Genomic DNA, 14,998 nt, shown 5'->3' with positions numbered 1-14,998 from the left:
GTGTCTGTTTTTCAGTATTAGAGTTTATAATTAGCAACGTAGTGTTTCCATTTGAACCTCCCAAACTGGAAATATTAGCTTTAATCTGTTTTGAAAACACAACATACACAAAAGTAATAGCTACATGAACAGTATTAGAGGTACACTCTGCTTCAAGCTATGTTCTTCTAATGTCCTGAAGCAATGTTACACTCTACATGATTTATTGTGTATTTAAATCATCAGATAAACTAACCAACACTAATCCATTTGCAATGAAGAGCTCTGACAGGAACAGAGTCCCATGAAGATGGATCAGTAAGTTTCTTTTACTCAAAAAAATGAAAACATTATCTATCAAAGGGAGAAAAAGTGGGACAGACGCACTTTATGGGAGCAACTGGGTTTCCTTGCCGTGCTCTTCTTTGTTCTGGTGTCATGTAATCCCATTTGAACACCAGGTTCCAGTCAAAACCTTTAAGAAGAAAATGATAGAGATTAAGTAGGATATTAAAAAGACGGTGGTCATCATTCAAGTTGTAGTAACATAATATTGACCCAAACCACTTGGAACTGAAATTTACGTTAAAAATTTTAATTTGTACAGCCTTATGGGTAGAAAACAAATGAGGAGAAGACTGGATAAAAGGTAAAGAAGTTGGACAATAAAAAATCAAACCTGAAATATAAAAAATGATTTCTCTTGTTGCCATCTATTACACAAAGTAAGGAACCCACTTGACAAATGAGAAAGTATAAGCCTTAAATATGAGATACTGGATTCATGCATAAGTCATATTGAATATCATACGAGAATCTTCATCCCATTACAATTGCTCTCAACAGTTCTTACTGTACAATTACATTTCAAGTCTACGCTCACATTTATGCTTACACAAACTTCTTAGTACTCCTCTCTATCAGCAGCAGTTCTCCATCACAAAGGTTGCAACAGATTACGTAGCTCCCACTTCTCTTACTAACATTCTTTTAAGTTCATCCTTTTCTACTGCATGCTCCTAAATACAGCATGTTTAAACCCAGGATAAGTGCTGGAGAGCCAGAAATCTTACTCTTCTTATGCAGATACATGTGTCTGCATGCACAGCAGGAGAAGGTCTGGACCTTTTATGAGTTAAGAACAGAAAAAAAGATCACCAGTACAAACAAGACCAATAGGTCACCTCCAGCGGCTTTCTACCTGCCAACAGTTTAAAACACCTTCCTTTAGGCAACGATACAAGAAACACAACAAGTATAAGATGACCCTACTACAGGAAACACTAACTATTTTTGATCTGGGCTAGACCATTAAGTATGAACCTCTACCAAAAAACTACAAAGGCTACACAGCACTCTCCCAATATGCCTAGCAAATCAGCCTTATACAGACTGCCTGCTGCCAAAAGCATTTAGATCCTATGAGGTAATGTAATGAATGATTTCCAGATTTCTGTTGCACAGATGTCAATAGTTTTCTTTCTCTAGCATAAAGATAAAGCAATTACTTTCTGGGGAAGTGGGAAAAAATTAGCTAAACAGACAAAAATTATAGTCCTACAGGCTGTTTGTCTGCACCAATAAATGCACATGGTAAAGACTGAGGTGGAGAGTTTGAAATGAAAGTTTAGTTCTCAACTCCCACAATACTTATGTCTCATGCACACAATACAGAAGTTATCCTAAACAGTCTTTACAACATGTATGCCGAGTCTTCCTCTACAAGTTTGAGCGCTTCATAATATGTTGCGCTGTAAAAATGAAAGACCATCTAAATACTCCAAAACTCCAAGTAGCAAAACAGTAAAATGGCTACAATTGATAGCAATGCAAAGCCTTCAGCTTGAAAACAAAAATGAACTCCAATCTTTCCATGCAGTTAAAAAGTCTCATTTCATCATACATACCCAGCAAAATTACTTGCATCTGGGAAAACCTGAAAAAACCCTACTGTTCTCCGGCACAAGTGGTAGAGATAGTGTTACGTACACCCTAGTGAACACAAGGGGTCTCTTTTGGAACACAGCACTGTGTTGCTAACTCTGAACAAGTGTATAAATTGTCTACCCATGAAAATGTTTTTTCCGTCTCCATTTTCACTGAGTCTGGGAAAAAACTGCACTCAATGAGATAGTATCAGTAACTTTGTAAAAGGAGTATTTTTAAACACAATTTAAACACAAGTGCATATCCAGTATGAAATTCTATCATGGGTAAATTGCATGATAGGCACAACCTAAATTATTAGATCTCAGTTAACTACAGTTTATTTCAGTAATTAAAGTGCTTCTCAGGGTGTAAACAGTTTTACAAGCCTTCTCCCCTCCAAAACAAATTTGTAATACAAAGTGCATGGATCTAGAAGCGGCCAGACTTCAGAATTATTTCAGCCCTGTCCTCTGTAGAATTTGCTGGATGGCTTGTCTTGGGTGATTAAGTCTTTTGCAAAACAGACCAGGCACAAATGCTGTCCCAGCTGTCTCAGCTCTCCATGCTTCAGCCACACAGATACTCTAAGGTTGAAAGCATGGTTTGATTTCCATGTTTAGATTTGGCCCCAGTGAAAGTGTCCTGTGATGCCAAAAATGCTATAGCACCCCTTACGCGCTCATCTGTCCTTTGGGAACTGAAAGGGAATATATTATTCACACTTCAACATACCCCAAATAGTATTTAGATATTGCTATGTGAAAAATGTGTTGTTAAAAGGCAGCTTCTCACTCCCCAGTACGGTAGTACAGAGGCTCAATGCACTTTAAAGAATCTATTTCTATTGTGTATGACGGGAGAAAACGAGCACTAAGGAAAAAAATGGGAAACAGATCCATAGATGAAGCATGAAAAGCAGTAAGAAGTAAAATGATCTCTCAATTCTCTCCCACTTCAGTTGGGAAGAATTAAAGAGCATGAACCCCACAGGAACCAATCAAAGGTTTCAATGAAAACTCCTCCTCCCACTGCAGACAACAATAAGAGCCACATAATGGTATAGAGATTTCCATACTTGCTGTATAATGAGTAGATTGGGTAAAAGCCTTAAGGTTTTAATAAAGCTGGCACACAGATAATAGCATAGTATTATATATTAGCATATTGTGAATATATCCACTGTAGGCAGTCTTTCAGAACATTAATTAAAAGGATATAGAAACTCCCACCTCCAGGTCATGACTGGAACTTGAAGCATATGCAACATTATGCAAATATTACTTTCATTTGGGTTTACTGGAACGAACACTTGGTGGCCAGGTCTGGACTTGGATGTCACAGGCAGAACGGGCCTGAAATTGATTTTGCCTTCCCCACTCTAGAGAGCCCATTCAGAAAAAGCTGAAACAACGTGGGAACAGCACCATGCAATTTCTATATTGTGGCTCATCTTATATCTGTTATGCAGACAATACTTTCCAGGGTTGCAGGAACAACTGGGGGGAGGAGGTGGAGACAGCTATTTTCGATGTTAGATTCCTGCTAACAGTGAAAAAAACTTTAAAAGAACTTGTAATGAATAAGGATTTTAGCATGTGGTTGCCCTCCCTCCTTCAGAAAAGGAGAGGAAGAATTCATTTTTACAGGGCTTCACAAAGCTTTTTGTTTCCTGTCAACAGTTTACACTAACCAGACAGTGAAACTGTAACATTTCTAAAATGAATTTACCAGGAAGTTTTGTAACAGTAAAGGTATAAACACTACAAAATTTAAGGTCACATTTTACGCTCCTCACAATTACAGATCATCACTAACAAAAACGTTTATTTTTTTTAAGCACATTCCAAAGCTTTCTGCTTTTTCAGAAGCATTTAATTAAGCAAACCAGCATCTTGAAAAAACTCATAGGCACTGCATTGCTGATGGACTTCTAAACTACAGAGCAATTAAGGCCTGTCTTATCTAAAAACAGAATCATAAGCTCTGGCCATAAGCTGCTTCTGACACATGCACAGCGCTACAAACATTGGAGTGACTCTTGCACATTAGTAAAAGGCAGCATAAACTTAGAAGAATTCGTATAACAAAAATGAACTGTTTTAAAGTAGAAGACAGTAAGGCCAATTAAAACCCAAGCCTAGAGAAATAACTGACATCTAGAAATTAAGCTAGAAACGTAAAAGGGAAGAGCAGTATGTTAACAGCCCATTCCACAACTGCAGTGATTATGAGTTTTGATTCTTGATGCTTTTTATTTTGTATTTGTATTCCAGTACAGGTACATACCGCCTTTTAAATCAGCTGACGCCCCCACGTACTGGAAGTTGTCCATATTAATTACATCAATAATAGGAGACACAACTCTGGTCTTGTCCTAAAATAAATATTAGAAAGTGATATTGAAATAATGAAATCAATATACAAAGATTCATTCAGGATGAAATCCTACAGAACTGTGCAACATCTCATCAGCACTTCTCCCCCAGCTTTTCCCCTATTTCAGCTTCTGACTCTGAGTAGTACTGCTCACCCTTGCTTCAGAGAAAATGAACCAGACTATATAGATGAGAATCCACTCTGCATTCTAGGCTAACTTATGGGCAAGTAAACCCCCCTCTTCTGGCTTGCTCTCGAAGCAAACTCATACTTCAAAAGGCAAGAGAGCAAAGAGCACTTCCATTCCTATTTTTCAAACTGGCTCAAAGAGAAGAACTATCCAGGTAATACTTTCACAGCAAATATCTGGCCACACAGAGTACTGCAGTCTTACTACTTCAACCCTTAAGGAACATTTAGGCCTTTCTACAATCAGATAAGTCTTAGGTTAATGATAACCCGTTTCACACTAGAAAAAGAATCACACTTCACAGTCAGACACCTCTTAAAAAAAAAAAAAAGCAAAAAGCACCTCTTAAACTAATGAATGCTATTAATCTCTGGCAGCCAAGATTCCAGTGGCACGGATGCCGCATTCCTCTGTCTGAGCATGGTCTCACACACTATTCCGAGCAATGTTAATTACCTTAGCTCATGTGTTTGTCAAAATAGTTTTTAAGGGAAAAACATCTTTCCAGCAATTCCACATGCATCATCCATCAGGACAATAAGACATCTGTACTCTAGAAGGGACTCATCTAATATTAGAAACACAGTATCATAGTTAAACCAATTCCTCTCCATGAAGTACCTCTTAAAAAAACAAAAAGGATTTACATTTAGACACTGAAGCATAGCTGCTTTTGATCAAACACATAGTTTGGGATCAAAATAGAACTTTGAGCGCCAAGATTTAGCACAATTCAGAGAGTACAGGCACCTTCTGAACAGTATTATCACCAACTCTGTGAATATAAAAATGCTTTAAATAAACATGGGGTATTTTGGTAACTCTGTTACAGAGAATCTGTTCTCATTGTTAAAAAATACCAACCTCAACGTCTCCATTTTAAGTATGTACGCAGAAGTGTCTTCAAACAATACAAGTATTCTGAGCAGTGGTTCAACAATACTTCCCCCTTATTCATCCAGTATTATACACAATAGGTCAGTACTAGAAGCTAGTAGAACAGTCTGAGCTCATAACAAGAGCTAACTAAAAAGCAACTCCTTTAGTCAAACTCTTAGGTTAGTCCAATAAGATCATTAAAAGCACATTTTCATTTATTGATTCTTAACTACCAAATCTGTACTAATTTTAGCAATCCAAAACTTCATAGCTGGCATATACCAGGTCATTCTGTATGCAAAAAATCATTTACTTTCTGTATTAGCCAAAAGGAGAATCTGAGTTAGGCTTTTGGCTGACAACACAACCAACAGCTGATGGCTTGTTATTGATTCCACATTTCTTTTAAGGATCAATTCAGCTATACCATATGGACCAAGAGTACATCTTTGCGAGGAATGTAACACAAATTGTAAACAGGCCTTCCACTAAGTATTAATTAGCTAGGTCTAAAACAAACTTGTAACACAGACAAAGATGACCAGCCTCTCCCATTCTGCTGCTGATCACATCTTCAGCTCACATTTCTGTTAGCTGTAGCCCCAAGTCTATGTGTTTAAGATGACAAGCATATGGGTTTACTAACAGTGTTCTACCTGGGAGGCAACTATGATTTATTGCACCTGGACTACAAAACCCTGTGTCCTCCTACACCAATAAAGCACTTCAGGTGTACCCGTGATCTTATTTTAGATATTCTACACACAGCAATAAAGCTAAAAATCTTCTTTCTTTAAAGACCAACGATATCTTCTAAAGAAGTTACCCAGCCTATCCTGTATTCGCAATACACCCACCAGCATGAAATAGAAAGGGTCATTTCACATTTGTATCTTTCTTGTTCTTTCCTTAGCTGAAACTGATGTGGTTTATACATTTGTGTCCATCTCTAACAATCATTTCTCACAAAAAATCTGTATTTTCTCAAATGGTTCACAGAGCTGAACCTGGTAGTAAGAACTGCCTAAGCTATCATCTGTCACATTAGGCAGATCTTAAGTTAGGATTCAGGTTTATCTCCACTATGCCTCCATAAGGCTGAATAAGCAGGTAGCACATTGTCTCTACACATTCAGGATTTCCTCAGGCCATTACTGTTTATCTGATTAATTCTATCAATATCAGCACAAGAGCACCACTTGCGGCACTGTAAGCTTAAGTAACATATTAAGTTATTTCCCTGACACACAAACACCCAGGTTGCAACCATTCAGTTTGATGTACAACCACCACTTTCTGGGCCTGGGAACATGCTGTTCCTTCCACAATTTGAAGTGATAGATTTGTTCAGCAGCAAAGTGGACAAAATACTTGCACATCCTTAAGGTGACATTTTGCAGGGCACTGCAAAGTTGTTAATGCAGAAACTGCTAAAAAGACCTTGCAAGTCTCCAAAGTACATGGAGTTCAAAACCATCCACTTAAAAAAAATAGAAAGCAACTGCTCCTGTTAAATTGATAATGGAACACAATTGGAAAATCTTGTGCTTCTATGTGAGGATAATGGAAAGAAATAGCCTGTGAACACTGCAAATCTCTAGTGACTGGAAATTTGTAGCAGACTGTTTCATTTTAATATTTCATAAGAAGGTTATGTATGCTCTAGAGAGTTAGGCTACTATTAGATATTATTCTCATAAACCTTGGGAAATTATCCTCACAATTCTGCATGTATTGCTTCCCCCTCCCCCCAACTCAGTACCCAAAAAATCTTAAAACACTTCAAAAGATTAAATTTCACAACAGTCTTAAGAGAAAAATCTAAATATTTTCCTTTCAGCAATACGCCAGTTAAAAGTAACTCATTCAAGGTCACAGAATCTGAGACAGATATGAGAAAGGAATACATGTCTTATTTTTTAATTCTAGTTCCTTAATCATTTTAAGATCTTTTGTTTAAAAATATTGTCAAAAGTGATGCAGGATCAGTTGTGCTATGAAAACAGATTAGTTTAGTTCTGCTCCAGAAACTCCCTTTTTCCTGTAACTTATAATATAAGACTAGAACAAAGAGCTTAATAATAGAAAAAGGAAAAAGCGAAGTAGTAAAACATCCATAAAATAACCTAGTAATTACCAACGTTTTCAAGATAATGGGTACTCTTGATTATTATTGATATTTGGGGATAAATCTGTTGGTTAAGCTCCACTGATTCCTTGTTTAAGCTCCCCTAATCAACACACACACTGCCCTGGAAGACAAAATGCATTTAGACAGAAAACCTCTCTGCAGTAGGGAGCAAGGTGAGAGAAAGCATACCAGCTCCAGTTTACAAGGGTATCTGTACATTCTGACTGCTAAAATATTCAGTTTGTGTGTACAATTTTATTGCCTTAAGCCTTTGCTCAAATTGCTGAAGGAAATCCCTAGCACTGTCAAATCCCTCCAGGAACAGTAGGCAAGCATGGCCAACAAACAAGGACATTCTACCTAGGAAGCCACCTCAAAGAACACTCTGGGATGGATCATCCTTCAATAGAAGAGAGGATCTCAAGGCCTCACATCCTTCTTACACACATAAGAGGTCAAACACACAGCTTTCAAAGGGAGTTACAGCATGTTAGATAGTATATTGTAGAACTGATTCCATTTAAACTGTTTCTGGATGCTATAATTTTTATATTTTAAAACACCCAATTAGGCCCCTAAAGCTCCCACAGAATTAAATATCAAGTGGGCAATTCTGAAACTGAAGGAAAAAGCAACCCTCCCACCACACACAGAATAGATGTAGCAGAGCATCAGAAAATGCTGCATTGATGTTTAGTAACTCTAACCCAAAAAAGCTACCTTTGAGGCTAGAAAGGAAAGGAAGTTCGAATCTATTCAGCTTTTTGTCACCAAGACCATTACGAAAATGCTATTAACATCAAGTAACACCATCTGCACTGTGAGCAAAAATCAACCCATTTAAAATAACTATACTATGTGCAAGCCCTATACATGTGTGCCCTAATTATTTGAACCAGCAGAGCACTTAAAGGCACCTTTAACAAACTCCATACCTGCTGCTTGGGAATCCTCCCAGATAAAAGTAAAATAAATGATGTGGAATTCCAGTTATTTAACAACACATCAAGCTTTTAAGAATGGAAAACTCTATTCATACAGCTGAAAGCTATTCTGAGGCACACAACTAGTATGCATCAGGGTGACAATTATAAGGAGCAAGTTTTGAAGGATCTAATCATTCATGTACTTCTAGAAGTAACTGCAGCACAAAGCAAAATATGCAGCTATTTCTCCCATCAATTACACTGCATGTAATGCCAGATCTTCATTAACCTGTCAGCCACTTAATGGGAGGTTTTACATTCAGTTATGACAAAAAGGTAACACTTTTTCATATCCCATATCAGTTTCAGAAGCCTAAATTGAGTATACCCTGAAAAAAATACCAGAGAAGAACGAGGGTAAATGGCAAAATATTTGTCTTGCTAAAAGCAGGGCTTTATTGACCAAAACTACCTTTCTTTTCAAATTTCTCAAACAGGTAGATGATTCAAACAAATTACACAAACCGGCTTGAGAACAGTTCCCACATCCTAGAATCAAGCTAGTGCTTTAGCAACAAGCATTCTTCGCTTCCTTCTGAGATGTATTTAATGCCTTTAAGTTCACTTTCCTGGTTAATAATTACACAGAAACTACCCTTCCAGGGCTGTAACATTCTACATAGTCACAAAAATAGAGCAAAGTGTTATGTTGCTCATGCTCAAGGGCTCTGTGGGCTGCAGGTACTTTAGCATCCAGGTTTGAGCTGATTAGTTATTTCTCCTCCAAAACAGGATTTTAAATGCTGGTAAGTCTTAAGCAATTTACAGTATTTCTTGAATACACTGTAAAGCTTTGCAGAAAAACAGAATAAGAGAAGTTATCAGTTGATGATGACTGGTTTCCCCATTGGCATATTGAGGACACGGCTTCTTCCTCCCCCTCTCTTTTGGAGGAAATGCAAAGGAGAGCATATGGAGAATAAGCAAGGAACTTGGCATTAACAAGACAGAGTAGCTAAGTAAAACCATTTTGACCAGGATCACTTTGAAGGAAAGCCTTTCCAGACTAAAATATGTTAAATTAAAAGAAAATGCAATTATGGAAAAAGCTTTTTTTTTTTTTTTTTTTCATTTGAGCATCCCCCAACATTTCCTGGAATCACACATGATTCGCTTTCTACTTCAGTAGAGTTCCTCCGGAGTAAGTTAACATGGGTAACCAATCCCTGGAGAAAACAGCGTACTTTCACTCTCAGTTCTGTCAATAGCTTTTCTGGGACACCGGCAAAGCATCGTTTTCACAAAAGCTGAGAGCCCATGGTCCCTGTTAATTTCCATGAGAATTTTCGTTTCACAGTTCAACCTCTTTCCCATTATCACACTGAATCTTAATGAGGCATAAATATTCAGGTAAACTGAATTACATTGAGATGATATTGGTTGAGGAGAACTATGCTTTGCTCTAAAGATTTTCAACACTTACTGAGAAGGTCCCTAAAGAACAAAAGAAGCATATATTTGAATTGCTTTTAAAGGTAATAATAAATATTCACATTTTATGTTCCTATGTTCACAGATTAAATGAACAAAAAGTGGGTTTTAATCACAGAACCTCCGATCATCTCCATCATCTTACTTCAGAGAAAAAGCCTCCTTACAAAAATGCATAAAATTAATGTAGTATAAACCAGATGGCTTTAAAATTTAAAAGCTACTCCTTCAGGAAATTACTTTAGAAGAACTTTACTAACCTCAGCTACTCTTTCCAAAAGTGGTTCCAGCCAGTGCTCATTGCATTCACAGTGACTATCCAGGAAGGTCAGTACTTTTGCTTGGGCTGCATCTGCTCCTCTGACACGAGAGCGCATCAAGCCTGCAAAGTAAAGAAAAAAAGAGTCTGTAGATTCTGGAGGAAAACAATCAACAGCAGAAAGACAAACAATTGCATTTCAAGATGATCATGAATTAAATTACTATAACTCAGGACATAAACACACAAGTTCCACTATAAAAACAAGATGCTGGTTAACATTTCAGTGAAAAGATCTCAGAATAAAAAGCCTGCAACTTTAACTATTGCGCTCTAGTCTACAGGTTCTAATCTTATTTAAACAAAAGAATTTGAGTGCCTTTTCAAAAATAAAAGTAATATACAAGTGCAACTGGATCTACATTACAGTAAATGGCATTAATGCTGATTCATTTACTCAACATCAGTACCGAAAACAAATCTGCCCTCCCGCAAATCCACAACAGGATATAGTACCACTTTGATTTTATTTATTTATTTATTGAAGGATTACTACTGGGTGAATTAAAAGTACTCCTGCCTTTATGAAAGCATAATAGAACTACAAAAAATATCAACTTATCCTAACCGCCTTTTTGCGCTCCCCCCACCTCCCCATTTTAAAAGTTCTCAGAAACAGTCTGTCCATCCTTCTGTCAACTTCTTCCAGAAATAGCCACACTTGTTTAATTCATGTTTAGGAGCCTTTTACCCAGCCCCTTTCTGTCTGTCCTGTGTTTCTTGCAACTCACTTGTTCGTCTGTTTTGGATTTTTTGTTGTGGTTTTAAAATCTTAACCCTGAGAAGATTTAAGAGAAAGCATCTGATGAAATCAAAAGATTCTTCTCTTCTCTACGTCTCATTTATACAGACCTCCCTCACTGATTCGCCCTGTTCCTTTTTCTCCTTTCCCTCTTATTTCCTCACTGGACCATTCCTTCATGTCCTTTTGTATTTACACATCTACCCTAGGACATCCCACCATGTTTTTCAATACATGAAAGAATGAACTTACACTCATTCCTTTGCAAGTTTCCTGCCTATTTTTCTGTATTACTGTTCAAAACTCATCAATTTCACTGTCACTCAAGATCAAAGCAATTACTTTTTTAATTTTCCCATTGATTCTCACCAAGTCTGTTTTCTTAACTGAAAAAGGTCTAAAACAGATATGCAAAAAAACCCAACTACTTCTTTCCATCCTCCTCACAAAATCAACCTGCAAAATATGGGTCTGACAAACAGAACACAAGTAGCTTAAGAGGAATAAGCTACGGACTTGTTTGCTCTGTCCAACATTCAGCAACTAAATAGCCTCATGAAGATCTTTGTGCTCTCTTATCACAAAGATGAGCACTTCACTAGTATAGATACACTCCATAATGATGCTTTATCAGTACTTTCTACCTTACCTGTTGTGCACTTAAAGCTAATCGTACCTTATGCCATCTCCCCGGTCCCAACCTTTGCATGTTTCTGTGCACCTTTTCCATGCTGTTTGTTTTACTTCTACAGTTCCTCATTCCAGAGCTTTGTATTTCTAAGTTTCATTCTTACAGAACCTTCATCTACTTCCACAGAAAATGGAAGTGACCATTATGCCATCAAGTCCTCTGAAATCACACTGAACCATGCAATAGGAAGAGTTCAGAAGGTTCCTCTCAACATGTAGTCTGTAGATTCCCCCACCCTCCGGAACACATCTGTTCCCAGAACTGTGGTCCTAGAGATAAAGCCCAAAGCTACCATATGTATTTCTGAAAGCAGAGCAGTCAGTACCATCCTTGCCTGAGATATCAGGCATCAGGCTACACTTGAAAATAAAAAGCAAAGTTAGTATTAAACTCTAGCATAAACACCCAGCAACCAAATGAAATCTTAAAATATTTTAATTAAAGAAAAATCTGATTGCATAAATGAATATCCAGGCAAAGCCTCCTAAACAGTACAGTAGCTCCCATTGGTAATAATTTCATCCTAATCTCACGATAACACCAAGTAAACTAGTATTGCACCTTGAATTTGAAAGTAAAAAATCTGTCAAATCATATTATGCATCAGTATATCTGAAAATGAAATTTGAAGTATGAAGGAAAATTCAGTTCATGTTTGTATGTACAGTACAGAATTAGTATTTATAGTACAGAATAAAAATAAAAAACTGTTGCTTCAGTCAAATTTTCCATTACTGTTATCTCAATATTTAAGCACTGCACTGCTCAGAAAATCAACTCACTGAAAATCCTACAACCATGGCAAGTCACAAAAGGTCTGATTTCCTAATAAGCCTTTGTTCGCAAGTATATTCCAAACAAATACTTAAATAGTAAGAACGCAACCGTATGTAATAGTTTTAATTATGGGACAACACAGGTTTTGTGCTGTCACTTCCAGCTTCTGACAGTCTAATGATTCTAGCTGCTCCCCAGACCAGGCTGGCAGACAAGATGCAGTGCCTATAAAAACAAACAAGCACATATCTGCTAACTCAGTCAGCTATTTCAACTGTCAGCTCTCGGTTATTATTTCAAACAGCTGTAGAATAACAGTTGCCTCTATCTAATTCTTTAAGCTCCACAGACAGGAAGCTGCTGACTGAAGGGCTCAGTGATACGAGGCCATAATTTACAAGGCAACAAAGAAGAAAAAACGCAATACAAGTGTTTTTTTTATGACACAGAGGCTTCAACAAAACTGGCAGACATGGTCCCTGCCCTCCTGGATGCTCGAACTCCCTCAGTTTTGCCAAATAAACTGTCTGACAGGCTGTCCATCAACTGGATCCTTCAAGCAATCTCTAGTAAGGGAAGCAGTGAAAAAGGATACTTTTAAACAGGATCTTTGCAAACACTCTTACAGTTTACAGTAAGGCCTTGCATACAATTGGAGCAGCTTAACAGAGGATTGAAATACAGTGAGAGAAAGGAGGGGCTGAGGGTGAAAGGCAATTTCTCAAGTTGGCTTCTGCTGTGAAAGCCAGCAACGTGCAACTGCGTACAACAATACTGAATTAATTAGAACTACTATTTTTACTTGCACAAATACATTGGTTTTTATTCCTTTCACTTGCAGGTTGATTTATAAAGTGAAAATCCTCCCCTCCAAGACAGAACGTTCCTTTAAAACACTTGATCAAGATTAGCAAATGCAGGCAATCCAACACACCAGAATTTATATCTTCCTTTCCCCAGGTGAAGCCTACCTTCTCGGCGATCATTTCGAAGAACCCGCACTTTTTCAATTTTTCCCAAAAGAGCACCATCATCAGCTTAAAAAATACAAATAAAGTGATGAGAAACAGTTTGATATACCATAAAAGTACATTTTCCTTCACCAAAAAAAAACAAAAACTTCATAGTGGAAAATGTTTGTGGTTGCAAATAATTAAGCTAAGATGCACTTTAAAAATGCCTCACCAGAGATAAAGAAAAATTATCAGGCTAAGAAATTACTACCTTTATTATGTTATTTAAAGCTAATTTGATTTTACACTCAAATATTTTCATTCAATAATATTTTTTGCTTACTTTAGGTAGTTTCTACATGTTATAAAAAGCTAAAGCATTAAAATATGCTTTCTTTGCATATCGGAAGGCTCACACTTTAACCAACATTATACTTATTGTGGAATACATTTAAGCCTTGAACTAGCAAATTCCTTTTAAGAAGTGTTACTCAGAAGTCCACTGTTCAAGTTCGCATTATGATACCCTAGTACTTTTAAAATCTTGACTTATTCTATATTCAGTATGAAATTTCCAGAAGGCTGATAGAGACAACCATTCTTGTAAAGCAGTGCTACGAAAGTATTTGGTACAAGCACCATAGATTTAATTTTTATATCATATAACATGCTACGGAAAGGCTGTTCTCAAGTCTACATTTTACTTCTTCAGCTAGCAGAAAGTAACAAAATATAGCTGAAGTATTCTAATCAGAAGTGGGTGATACTGGTGGTAGGGGGGTGGTTGCACCAGATGATTTTAGAGGTCTTTTCCAACCTTCGTGATTCTATACATGCAGAACGCTTCACTTTTCCATAATGACAAACATGAAAGATTTAAAATTTGGTTTTGGATCAGTCTTTTCAAACTCCTACCCATATAATCAATTCTCCACTAAATCACCCACTTTCATCTACAGAAAGTCTCAGCAAAATAAGTGAAATTTGGACGCTAAAAAATTACTTACGATCATTACTGTAGTCATCTACCAGTATGATTTCCTTAATTAGATGTGACGGGCTTTTTTTAAGGACACTGAAACCATGAAAAAAAGCATTCAATACAAAGTAGTTTTCATTTCCCATGATAACGTCATAAAAACCACTGCTTTGTTATAAGCCATACTTCAATCTGGCCCAGGATCCTATCTTCAACAACAGCTATCGGCTTATTAACTAAAGAGCTTTTGAGAAAAAAAGGCACATGTAGAATTGTTCTCACCCCCAATAGGAATTCCAGCTTCCAGAAATCAGTGAATTAGACAACTTGGAAAATGGAAGCTTTACAGGTATCTTTAGATCAAATAGCCCCTGCGAATTTCTTAAGTTTTTCTTGAAACTATCTATACAGCCAATCCCCAAACATCATCTTGTAATTAGTTCCACGCTTTCATATATTTGTTGTTAAGGGGAACATTTCTTGTTTAATTTCAGAATGTAAGAAATGGAGTCATCAACAAAATTAAGTCTCAGCTTTCCCCTCTGTAAATAGTACAGAAAAGTATATTGGATTGTTATATCCCTTCTTTATCATAAAGTAGTATCTGACACAAACTTATTTTAGGGAAAATCAAAG

General features: G+C 37.0%; 1 protein-coding gene across 1 annotated transcript in view; it reads right to left on the bottom strand.

Moving 5' to 3' along the window:
* The window catches only part of GALNT2 (polypeptide N-acetylgalactosaminyltransferase 2), an 89,953-nt gene that overhangs the window by 17,522 nt on the left and 57,433 nt on the right, over positions 1–14,998 (bottom strand). The window contains exons 5-9 of the mRNA XM_084513134.1: positions 14,391–14,458; positions 13,402–13,467; positions 10,162–10,283; positions 4,195–4,282; positions 367–454 (exon numbers count right to left, since the gene is read on the bottom strand). Of these exons, the coding sequence (XP_084369260.1) occupies positions 367–454; positions 4,195–4,282; positions 10,162–10,283; positions 13,402–13,467; positions 14,391–14,458 (432 nt within the window). The remainder of the gene's footprint in view (positions 1–366; positions 455–4,194; positions 4,283–10,161; positions 10,284–13,401; positions 13,468–14,390; positions 14,459–14,998) is intronic.

The sequence above is a fragment of the Aythya ferina genome (assembly GCF_964211825.1).
Source record: "Aythya ferina genome assembly, chromosome: 3".
Classification (NCBI taxonomy): domain Eukaryota; kingdom Metazoa; phylum Chordata; class Aves; order Anseriformes; family Anatidae; genus Aythya; species Aythya ferina.
The sequence above is the reverse complement of the archived record's forward strand: the minus strand, read 5'-3'. Positions and strand labels throughout refer to the sequence as shown.